This window comes from Ambystoma mexicanum, chromosome 5q (assembly GCF_040938575.1).
Source record: "Ambystoma mexicanum isolate Mex_15411 chromosome 5q, UKY_AmexF1_1, whole genome shotgun sequence".
Lineage (NCBI taxonomy): Eukaryota > Metazoa > Chordata > Amphibia > Caudata > Ambystomatidae > Ambystoma > Ambystoma mexicanum.
The window spans coordinates 548,504,925-548,518,112 of NC_090933.1; the positions used below are offsets into that span (position 1 = coordinate 548,504,925).

At 41.1% G+C, this 13,188-nt stretch overlaps 1 protein-coding gene across 2 annotated transcripts in view; it reads left to right on the forward strand.

The window, feature by feature from the left end:
- The window catches only part of SNTG1 (syntrophin gamma 1), a 2,735,678-nt gene that overhangs the window by 2,028,898 nt on the left and 693,592 nt on the right, over positions 1–13,188 (forward strand). Inside the window, exon 13 of one of the 2 annotated variants that reach the window (XM_069621032.1) lies at positions 5,285–5,314. The exons of the other annotated variant lie outside the window; for it this stretch is intronic. Coding sequence (XP_069477133.1) covers positions 5,285–5,314 — 30 coding nt within the window. The remainder of the gene's footprint in view (positions 1–5,284; positions 5,315–13,188) is intronic. 2 annotated transcript variants of the gene reach the window in all.

Genomic DNA, 13,188 nt, shown 5'->3' on the forward strand with positions numbered 1-13,188 from the left:
TAAGACAAGGGCCTTTAGAAATGGCTTAAACAGGAATCTAGCCTTTCTTGATTTAAAGAAAGCTTTTGACAGTGTTAACAGTTAAACTTTATGGCTTCACATTATGGAATGGGGCTGCCCGGAAGATGTATTGTTGGCAGTTAGGGCCCTATATTCATTTACAAAGAGCCAGATACGATTAGACTATCTGGACCTATTAACCAAGGAAATTAACACCTATACAGGGTTTAAACAAGAATGCCTGCTGGCCCCAATTTTATTTAATTTATATATGTCTGATCTGAATGAGACTCTGAAATTAGCTTCTGCTTTCCCCCCGAAAATGAATGGTCAACCATTGGCATGGATGCTTTATGTAGACCTTCTCATTGTAGATCTAACTCCATTTGGTTTACAGCACAGATTGAATCGCCTCCAAGAATACATGGAGAAGAATGGTTTCGAGATAAATATTGACAAAACAAACATTCTGATCTTACACCCAGTGAGGAGGAAACATTTAGATGGCACTTGAAGCAGGAGGCTTTGAAACAAGTAAAAATGACGACCAACGTGGGCCCTTGTATTAATTCCAGTATAAATGACAATCCTCTGAAACTGGAAATGTTGGCAAAAATTTTAAATCTGACCGCTCAAAGGATCTTGATAGACAGAAAACATGGAAGATTTCCGATGCTCCCAGTGATTGCTTTTTATGAATCTAAAGTGATACCATGTTGATATAGAGCAGAGGCCTTCTTATCCCTCTCATGGAAAACATGGACAACCACACCACAAATAATGGTGCTTTCTGGAGGAGATTACTACGTTTACGAAATGGAGTTACGATTTCAGTGATTAGATCTGAGTTGGGCTTAATATCGATATATGCCGTTACAACGTGAAAAACTCTTTTATTATACCCTAAATGTATTATGCCTGACATGTCTCTGCCTTTTCACATTTTAAAAACTGATAATGTGAAGGAAGTAGCCCGACCATTTGAACAGTGGAAATGTAAATGTGTTACAATTTTGAACTATTTTGAGGTATCAGCAGAGCAGCTAGTTGCTAACCCGGGGTTTGTGAAAATAAAGTTATGGCAACAAGATTGGATCATGACTGACTTAAGTAGGAATACATTCAAACTATATGCAATCATGAATGCAAAGGCTAGAGCCTATATGCATTTACCCAGATCTGTGCTGGCCTGGCGGCACTTACTCAGAGCAATGCTGCCCTGATTGCACTTCACCCTTACCTCTCCCTGGCACATCCCTCCTTCCCTTCCATCTGCAATTGGCATTGTCACACTTGCACGATCTGAATGGCATATCATATAATTTTCTAATTAAACATTTGATGAAGTATCCCAGTTCTGTTTATTGACATCATTTCATGAGTTTCTGAAAGAATCTATAGCATATGAAGCAGATCTTGTTCGATTGAAAACATGAAATGAAAGATCTTACAGGAATATTTTGCTTAGTAGAGGGAAAGGTGGAAAACTGGAAAGATATTACACTGTTTTGTACAGGTCTTACTTCCCTCAGAACAAGATATTTGGATATTTGGGAGACTTGCTGTCTTACACTGTTAATAGGGGACATTTGCCGTTAATTTTTGCAACAATGAAATTCAATGAAATTCATTTGTAAATGAAATATTCAGTTGTGAATAAGTCTGATTTTAATAATGAATTTAAAGAATTTTATCAAAACGGAAATAGATGTTTGTTTTATGTTGTCAGTTGATATATAAAGGTTGTTAAAAAACGAAATATCTAATTAAAAAAATGTTGTTTGAGAAGATCACATGTCTATTGAGTAGAGAGGACATGTTTATTCCAAATAAATAGATATTTGTCTAGGTTGGATGTTCTTGTAGTAACCATTGACATTAAGACTTCATAGGTGTATGATAATATGTTTATATTTAAATTGATTTAATTATTTCTATTGTTAATGAATAGAGATTTCTATTCAAACCTGTGTGTTTTCTTCCTGAAAGGTGAGAGAGGCTGCAGGGAATCGATGATATTAAACTGGCTTGTCCCAGGTTAAAAATAAAATTGCTTAATAAAATAGAAATTGTGCACGCTTGATTTGGGGTGTGGGGAAAATTCCCTGAATGACATGTTGCCCGATTAAAACATCTTTCAGTACCAATTGGTGGTGGAAAGGTTTCCAAAGAGCACTTGTGCTGAGAGGTAATATCAAAGATGAGGAATCCGGGCGGAGTGAAATCCATCAGAAGCAACATTACCGAGAGAAAATGTGTTCTTTATAAACATGAAGTGCATGCAGAATTAAAGTTGCACACACTGAATTCTAAAGGAATGGCTAACATGGATATCATGCGTACTGAATTGGATATCACATTGGATATTTATTGGAAGCAAGTTCCATCAAATTATTATTTTTGGGGTCTATAGCTTGATGCAGCACAATTCAGAACTTGTCAGTGCACGGGACTTCTTCCTGACACAATGGTGGATGCCTGGCTTTTAATTGCTTCAAATAATCATGGACCCGCAGCATTACTGAATAAAAGATAAACAGCATGCCTGAAACATGTAAAATCCCCCTACATTATGGCAACACACTGGGCAAATCTAAGCATCCAAATATAGATCACTGTTTGTTATGTTATGTGATTTATACTGCGCACCGCTACCAATCAAGGGATGTCTCCAGGCGCTTCCGTGGCTCTGCAAGAAAGAGGACGGGGTTGGTTAGTGAGGGTAGAGTGATAGAATAGGTCCAGAACCAGGAGAAACTGGCATATGTGTGTGTTGGCTTGCAGATGGTTGGCTGTGTGCATGGGTTGTTGTATCAGTACGGGTAAGCTCCAATGCCTGGGTTGTTTTCTATGTGACTGTTTGTTAATTTGGAGTGTGTCAGTGTATTTTACGTGTAGATTGGCAGCTATTTCAGGTTGTGAGCACTGGCTTGTTGTGTCCAGTGTTCGGGTTTGTTTGTTGCAAGGTTGTGTTACTTGTGTTGGGGTATAGGTTGGCTAGCCCAGTGGGCATGTATAGTATTTGGGTGGTGTGTTTGAGAAAGTAGAAGCGGGGTGGTTAATACATTGGCTACTTTCTAGGTTCTTCTCTTTGGCTAATTCACCCAATCCTATCTATTGTTACACATGACTAATCTCCACAATTCAATCTAGTGATACGCATGGTTAATTTCACAATCTATCTAATGTGACAAGTGGCTAATCTTCACAATTCTATCTAAGTCTGACGCATGGCTAAACTTCACAATCTATCCAAGTGTGGCACATGGTTAATCTTCACAATTCTAGCTAAATGAGACACATGGATAAACTTCACATGATCTAGTCCTAGCACAAGACTTCACAGCTGAAGAAATCAAAGAATAGTGTGTAGCCTTCTTAGGAGTTTTAGTAACTTGGATTAAAACCAAGAGCCCATCCCGCATGGCTCAAGAGGAAATGAATTATGTGTTGTCTGCTCCTGGGATGACCAGAAGGCTGTGCCGCCCTAGTTCTACTCGACCCCCCCATCAGCTAGACGCCATTGACAAGCCCGCCCACGTGGTTAGACTCTACTCTCGGCATCAAGGATGCAGCTCTGAAGTAAATATCCTCCTACAGCTCTAGATGGCAAATCGCACGCCTCCTTTCTCCTCAATCCCCACTGCCCATGGAGTTATGTTATTGGGCATTTGTATGCCACTTTTACCATTGGTATGATTCCAAAGCGCAGTCGGTTGAACACCCTCAGGGACTGCAGGCCAGGTCAGTGGAGAGAGTAATGTAGTAAAACGTGCTTGGGTGCACTTGGGATGTGTGCATCCAGTGTGGAATAAGTGGTGTGTAGCTGCATACAAGTGCTATGTGTGGTGTGGTGGTTGTGTGGGATCAGTAGAATGTGTGCCACAAGACCAATGGACTTTGGTATCTGCATTCTGGTGGCGCTGGAGATTGTGAATGGGACTATGTGTGCAGTTAGGCTGATTTCGAGGGGTACAGCTGCATTCTAAAAACTGTTGAGGTGAACGTGGAGACATGAGTATGTATGCAGCTAGGCCAAATTAATTGAGGGGTGCAGCTGCATTCTACTGTTTGTTGGTGCAGAGCAAAGAGTTAGCATAATAGTGTGTTTGAGCTTCTGGTCAGTGACGGAGAGGAATTTCCTCATAAACGTAACCAATGAGTTAAGGGTTGCAGTATGGCCTTTATAAGGCCAGAGAAATGAGGCATTGAGGGGAAGCTGCCAAGCTGCCAATCTGTGAAAGCTGTGATGGAGGCAAGGGATCAAGAAGAATTGGGACAGGCTTCGACCACCTGGCATGGATTACAAATAGCAACCATAACGCTGTATTCATGCACAGACAACGTATGACTAAGAAGCAGTTGGGGCTATATCCCTGTGACTGTAAACTGAGATGTGAAGTGGCTGGGCACTACATACCATTGACCAGAGTTAGAAGCAACATGTGAATACATCCCAGACACTGTTTTGTGTTTAGGGCACCTGAGGAAGATCCCTATGACACTTTATTATTTACCCCATCCTCAAACTGTTATTTTAGACCAAGGAGTAAATCCCCATTCTGGTGTTGATAAACCCCTAGTCCCTACTGATGTGTATCCCAATGCAGATCCCCAACATTTTGTTGAGGTTACAGAAACTGGGCCAATTCAATATTTCCACAAGAAGAAGAAACTTGAGAGTAAATTATTTGCACTACACTGGCACTACTGTTTTAGCCCATTCACAGATACTAAATCAGTTACTCTTTTGGTAACTCACCAATTCCTCCATGACTCAAGAACCTTTACTTCTTGAGCCATGTCTTTTTTTGGTTTGCCTCCACATGGAATTTCACACATCATATGACTTAAGTGCTGACTATCTGAATGTACTGAAAGCATACCTTAGCAAATATGTACCATTTCTTGAGGCAAATATTTAACAAAAGATAGGCCAAAATAAAATCACTCATAATCTGAGTAAATGTTCTTGATGGATACAAATCATCTGCCAGACAGAACCTTATCTCCTATTCTTTGACAGAACCCTATCTCCTATTCTTCGTCTCCGAGGATCTGTGACAAAGGACTACAATTTCTATATCTTTTTGTATAATGCATCAATGCACTAATGCTCTGGCAGACATTATGATTTTCCCTTGGCAAAAGATAACATGTCTGCTAATGATTAAGGGATAACAAATGTTATGAATCAACTCAGTTGGCTGTGACCCTTAGGTTTGTTTCACTGGTGTGGGTCATGCTATTTACTTTTAAACATGTTCTTTTCTTTCTTGTTTAGAATGTGATGACACACCAACTCAATGAAGCGGTGAGTTGGTGCATCATGTATTTATTGTTTATACTGTCTTGTGCTGTGGTCCTAAAGTGTGTATGCTGGACATATGTATAGTCACATAAAATGATATTTGTCAAGAAATGTGCAGGCCTAGTTGAATATAAAAAGAATTACGTCGGTTTGAAAAAGTCAAGAAGACATATGATGATATAACATCACAACACAAATACACACTTTAGAAAGAATGTGCACTTCTACTAAATGTTATCTTGCATGATACAAATGTAGAGGTGAGGCATTGCTGTTTACAAATTGACAACTGTTAAATAATGGTAAAATATTGATTTTGATAAGGTCACGTTGCAGAATCACCCTGATGAAGAGCAAACGAGCTCCAAGTACCTGTATCTCGCAGGATCATTTCAATATTGGTGTAATTTCTTAAAGGAATAGTGCGCTCAAAAATGTTACTGTCCCGAGCGTTCGGGCATGTGTTTTTAAGCATACGTTGATCGATCATACAAACATTTCCTCTGCACCGTACTGTAGTTTTCCTCACTTTCACACATGTGAATTCAGGCAGCAGGGCACAGCCATCTTGTGCTAATCTCATCCATTGCCGCATTGCCCTAAGGTTAACTGCCCTGGCGGCACTAAATCATATCCCCCGCCCCTGAAGCTCACATCACCATTCCTAGCGATATTATCCACCTCTCTTCATGACAATACTGCGCAGCGTAGCCAAACGCTCCCAGTCATCACCTGCGTGTTGGTGTCAGTTGACACAGGACCCAAAATATCAACAAACATCCTCTCACAACACAGCGCGTCCCAATTTTGTATACAAAACATTATTTTGAAAGGAGACCGCAATACTCTGCAATTTATAATGTGCTTTTATTTCACAATAAATGTTCAGAGAACATCCGTCGATTTCCATATTCAACCACATTGGTAATTTCATGCTTTGTTCTCAATCCACAAATGTTTATCGTCAGTCACACGGTGTTCCTTTGGGTATAAGGTGGTCATTGGACGCAGCGTGAATCACAAGGCTTTGGTATCAGCTTGGTGCTAGACCACTGTAAACGATGTCAGGTTGCTCCTTATTGCTGTTCCTGTGAAAGGGCATATCGGCCTGGGGCGATCGTCCCAAAACAGCATGATTGTAATCTAGCCATCTAAGTGCATCTGCAGCTGGCGGCTGAAGAAGCCATCAATTGGTATCTGGAACTGATGACAGTCGCAGAATGGGAGGATGTAGCTGTGTAGAAAACAATACAGAAATGTGTCTCAGTAGCCGTTCTTTATTCTAATTTATCAATTTATCCATTAATTCTGTACTGTGTGAAAATTAATGATCAACACAAATACAAAACAGTGGAAACACAGAGAAAACATTGTGGAAAGTTGGAGTCTACGATGTGCTTGAGAGGTTAGTGCTATGCAGTATATTTAGCTTGCAATGGGATGCGGAAGCTGACGGAAGAATTTGAAGAACACATAGACGGCATTTTAACAGAATATTGGCGTAGAATTTGCCGTTGGTTGAACCTGGGGGAACCCAGATGAGGACTACATGCATTTCGGTGCTGGACTGCCCATGTGCCCAGGACAAAGACAAGTACACACAGGTTGTTTTTACGTGTCGTTGCAATATGCCACAAACAGCAACCCATTACAATGTAAGCCAGCAAAAACGGTCAGAAAATGAAACCTTGACTCGTTCGTCTATAAACTCATCTACAGTAAAACGTACATAATATTCAGAATTTCCATTCTGTTGGCGTAATGCAGAGTGTCCGTTCAGATCAACGAATTTTCATAAAATGAAATTACATGTTACTTTGTCTGGTTTTGGAATGGTGAACTTTATATTTGATGGTATTAGACGCCTCCCTAAATTAATTCGATTCCAAATCCTCCCTTTCTTCCAAGGACAAAAAACAATAGAGCATTATACTGTGTAGGATGCGTGGGTGTGCACAGCTCACAAGCAAAATTCAATAGCAGTGACCTTCACTCCCATGGGAGCGAATAGCCCTGAAATAGCCCTGCAGACCAACATGGCATGTGAAATATTTTTGAAAAACAAACACATTTTTTGCTGGCATACACCAGTGCCACACAACATTTCTAATGATTTACTTTTTTTACACTTAGTTCACTTCCAAATGCCTTATTTTTAGAGTCCCTCTGTTGAACTGCTCACTCTCCCAGCCCCTCGCACAGCCAGCCTCCACCACTTGTCAGCTCAGTCTCGAGCCCTGACAAAATGTGCTCGTATGAGAATGTCAGAGCAAGCCCTGCTCCAACCTTAGTGCACAATCCGTCTCTGCTCACTGACTCATGCCATCTCCTGCCAGGCTGCGGTCCCCTGAACCCATGACCCCTGTTCCCTTTGAACGCATCGGGTCCCCAGACCCTACCCCCTCAACACCTCAAATTCACCTTCCATATACCTAATCAGGAGCGGTCATATATTTTGGTAAGACTGACACCTAACCCACTGTGTTTGAAGTGGTAAGACTCCAAAGGCAGCAAATCAAAGATCGGCCCCTCTGATAAGGCATCCGATAGCAACGACTCCTAACACATGCCCCCTTAATGCAAATATTTCTCACCAACAACCCCCTTTCATGCATTGTTTTGCTTACAGCCAGTAGTTCTTGCTTGCCAAGTTTCTTATCTAGCCTAGGTCTCATTCCTTTGTGGGAGGCGTATTTATTCCGCTATTTGGACCCCAAAGTTGCTTTCATGCCAATATCCATCTGACCGTCCCCCGATCAGTGAAGAACCCACAAGAGCTTGACGAAAGAAGGAAGTGTGAAAGCACAGCGTTACTCTGTATGTCATCCAACAAAAGACACATCTTGCAAAAAGAATTGACAAATAGGATACATTTCAAAAGACAATTAGGACGCTTTATGTGGATACTTTATATAAACATTGTTGAACAAATAAATAGCTGGTAATCATTTGAACAGGGAAGTGAACTGTTCCCTGAGGTTTGCTTTTGGTGGACAGGGCATGTTTGCAATGTTTTATGGCAATGTATGTGTCATAGGAACAAATTCATACGCGATTCCATGAATATTTATGTCCAACACAGTCAAAGTGAGATCTTTCACAAAATCGAATTCCATTTCCTGGTATATTGGCTTGACCACCCATTTTTTGCTTCTTTTCGTAAAGGTCATTTTGTAACGAAGCATCCCAAAGTTTCCTGCAGTCCTCGATTGTTCTCTCCCTTTGTTCTCATTATGCGCTAATACCGCTAGCAGTGCCCGATATTGCATCCCAGTCTTTGCTGAAATGCAATCTCTTGGGCCTGTACTTTAGGCATATATTGTGGAACACCTCCAAATCTCCCATGTGACAGAATTCTGTGAGTCCCTTCAGATCTCTTGATAGACTGTTATCAAACACGATCTTCTCAAAAGCTTTGTGTGGAGGTGAAGATGGAACCAACCACTTCTTCTTGCGTTCCTGCTCCTCCGATAAAGGTCCATGTGCACATTGGTGAAAATGTAGGTTTTCTATCCAAGAGTGAACGTTGGAACAGTGGTGCATTAATGAGTGCCATTTTTCAAGAAGAATTTCCACAGACCCACCACAAGTTTTGGAGCTCCACCAAAGATGGCTACTTAAAGACTGGCACCACTGTAAAATATTTTCAGAACCTTTTTTTTACCAGCAGCTGTGACTTTTTTTTATTGATTGATTTGGCAACGTGCCATACATCACATTGATGGTGAATGTTTGGGAACTGCTCTCGCATGACCTTGGCTATTGAAACATGTCTGTCCAAGGCTATGAGGTCTATTTGCATTCCCCTCGATTGGAGAACTTCCAGGGATTTTATAAAGCCATGTTTGTCCATGGCCACTGAGGATTTCCATTTGGACACCTGCACGACCACCAAACTCACAATTTTCTTAGTTTCCATGTCCTGAAAGTGGTATGTGCAGTACTTTGCTGAAATTCCAGGGCTCTCACACTGTCCATCGCCAGCTAGCCTGAACCATTTGTCAGAGAATGCCATTTCAATTGACATTTGTTCAATTTTCCAAGCTTCACTAATAGCAGGGAATAGATATTCTCGTTGATAATTGTAGTACTGCGTTTTAGAAAGGAACTGGAGTCCAACACATTGACAGAAACTGGACAACTTACTAAAAGTAGAGCAACTGAAAAGTAAAGCTGCTGCACACAGTAGATTTCCAGCTGGCACTTTGCCCAACATCGGTTGAGCGGACCATGAAAATGTAACATGGAGCTGGCCAGAGGTGGCTTGGATTTTCAGGTTAGTGCCTTATGATACATGAGTTACATTCACCAATGGCTGCCCGCACACTTCCCCCCTCAATGAATGGACACATTTCAGCATCAGTATAATCTCTACCAGGCAGCTGTCAAATACAATGTATTTGTGCTCCTACATGAATGTGGTGTGTGACTCAACTGTGGTGGAAATATCGGCCGAACAGGACACACTGAAGTTGAGATCTTAGGCAAGTTCCTTGTCCAATTGTGTTGAGGCTTCAGCATCTGTTATTTCAGCTTGTGTCATTTGAACATGAATTGGAGAAACCATCAATGTTGACTGTTTATTGGGTGCCCCTTTTTTCCGGGTATAGATTGGGTGAAGTGGTCACTGAGTAATTCAAAATCATGTTCCTTCTATTCAGTTCTTCATCTTGTCAAGTTCTCACATTTTAGCAATGGTCCAAAAACACTTTGCTTGCTTAACCGGTCACATTCAATTCATTTTCTGCCCATTGGGCATACACATCTCTAGTCTGCTTATTGACTGGACTACGCCGCGACTGAAATAATAGTTGCTCCATGGTGAAATCTGTTTGGCAAACAGCATCTTTGGTTTCATTTGTGGCCTGTGTCCTCATACTTTGTTTTCTTCTGGGCCTCTAGGAGATGGATTGTAAAAGAATGCTCAGTGTAAAGTCAGCATACAGTATATGGCACTTTAGATTTGAACAAAAAGCATGTTATGAAGACAACACCAGCCCAAACCACTTTTCGGAAACAAAATTGTTAGTTACCGTTGTTTTCTTGATTGTCTGTGAAACTGTGTTCTTCACTGTAACAATCACACAAGAATGCTGGTCCGCCACCTCTGATCCATTTACCCCATCTTCTAATTCCTAACCTTGTATAGAACCCTTGAATAGAATATTCATTAAATAAAAGTCAATTGTAATTGAAATCAAATTCTTTCATCGCATACATACATACCCTCGTAAACAGTGCATGTCATGTAGTCAAAATATACATTTCGAATTTCACCTGATTGATGGCTAGTGTACTCGATCAGAGATCACTGTGCAAAACCTACTGATTGTAATGTTGCACTCAAGCATTTTGCAATTGCATTCAGCATTAGGGTGGAAATTGTAACGTTAGAATTGAATAGGTAAAAGTTTGAAAAGATGCACGTTTATAATAATGTCACTGTCTAATAATATCAGATGTAGGATTTACTTTCTTTCATTCAAGGGAACTGTCAGTACACATACCTCATGCTCTGGACCAGCTCTACAGAATGATGTAATTGTAGTCGAAGTACCAGCATCGCCCTGTAACACAACATAATACATTTCCGTAATCGAAAAGCAAAATAAAACTACCTGATAGGCGCTCAAATGTATTGTTGACTCCGGAAAAGAAATGGATGCAGAATCTTGCTCCTTCATTTTCAGTGCATTGTCAAGAAGTGGTGAAGGGAAAATTAGATTTGCATTACATATGTGGGAAGGTCCAACTCTAAATAATATGAACTTCAGCAAGTCTGTATGTCTCACCATTGGTATTCTGGATGTGTCGGTGATGTCATCACTTCCGATAGTCTCTGCTTCAGTTAATATGCTCACCTAAAAGGATTGACATGTGAAGCTACCGATCACAAAAAGATTATGCTTATTTTGAAGGGCACTATGGCATAGTGTTCTGTGTTGATACATAATTTTCTATGATGCTCCTAAAACTACGGACAGATGTCTAGCAAAATAATAAAGCAATGCAATCTGGGCATATGTAAACTTTAGTAAAAAAACATTGACCCCGAAAGTACCAATCCGTTCATGTAGTTACCTGTTCAGTACCTCAAGGCCTACAGCTAATTCATGGACCGTGACTCACCCGAGGCAGTGTGTGCATGAATAGAGTTGGAATTACATTTGGAAGCAATTTACGAGATGCTCTGAGTCGATACTTCTTTATTTACTGGGATTGGTCGTCATATTCTGGGTAAAGTGCAGGCTGCAGATGCAAAATCGATCATACCCTCAAGTCCCACAAGCCATCCTGGGCTCTACTTTCAAGCTCGCCTGGCGCAAATCCACAATATCTGAACCATTCTCTTATTAGATCTATATTCCTCGGGAATATATGCATTATTGTGCTCTTAGGTTTGGTATGGTTCTTAGAACGGCAACCATAAACCATACAAGGAGTCATTGTTGAAAAATCTGTCAAAAGAAAAGTACACATAGTTAAAAAATTATTTTACATGAATGCGTGAGAAAGATGGAATTATATCATACATTTTTCTATACAATGTTTGTTTTGGTCACAGAATCTAAACCTGTGTAGCGTATTCGACTATACACTAGTGTAACTTTCATAGAGAATTGATTGATGTGATGCAAATCATAACGTGTTACTCGTCTGATGAATGTACTTTCATGCATCAAATGGAAACATGCTTATAGACACGATCCACGAAGGATGCAATTCTATCCCAATTGACACTGATGACAATTGCTATATATCGAGAACAGAACAAATTAAACAGAAGACAATGGTGAAGGCAATGAGAAGAATGAACATTACACTACTGGGTACATTTGTTCGAAATAGATAGAAATTTAGAGATCAAGAAGAGATGATTAGGTGACCTGCCCTTACCTTGACCAAAGAACAGTTAGATTCAGCAAGCAGGGTAGTTAGTAGCAGGAGAACAGGTAGCATGATCACCAGTTGACTTCCAGTGCTCACAGATGTTCACAGGTAGCACAATGACCTGCTGACTTTCAGTGCTCACAAATGTTCTCAGGTAGCACGATCACAAGTTGACTTGCAGTGCTCACAGATGTTCTCATGATAAATATCAATGGGTTTATAAAGAATTAGAAAAGTGGGTGTGTATGTGAATGAGTGACGTGTATATGGTGTGGTCTTATGGGGATCACAGGGGCGTGGCCTGCTTCAGGGGAGGAGCCTGTCTGGAGACACTGGGTCTGGCTAGGCCATGTGTACAATGGCCCCTGCGTGTTAGATACCTTTGAAGTGTACATGGTGTTTGTCACCTTGGCCGTTCCACCCTACAAGCCCCCTTGGCAGCACACATCCACTGGTGTGAACTGCCGTTGATAATGGAGGGCGGGTGGATGGGAATGAGGCTTGCAGACAAGGTCCGGAACACCGCTGAAGTGAGAGACGCACTTATGTGGCTTGAAGGGGTGCGGTCTGCTTCAGGGGAGCCTGCCTGGAGACACTGGGTCTGGGGAGGCCATGTGAACAATGGCCCCTGTGCATAAGATACATTTGAAGTGTACATGGTGTTTCGCACCTCGGCTGTTCCCACCCAGTCAGCCCTGCCAGGACAAGTGAGCGTGTCCTTGATTCACTGAAAAATTGAAACAACCATTCATAAAAGTTCAGTTGTATTTTATTTTGTTGCTGATGTTGATGGCACAAATGTACTACACATTATATACTTCGGGCTGCAGCACAGTGTGGGAAAATCCCCTGTACTGACTGCTGTCACTGGGGAATGTGTCTTTAATGGCACCAATGTCAAAAGCGGTTTTACTCGTCAAACGCGGTGTACAAGCCTCCCATGAAGCCACCATGTAAACACACGATAGGCCATAAGCCTGTACAAC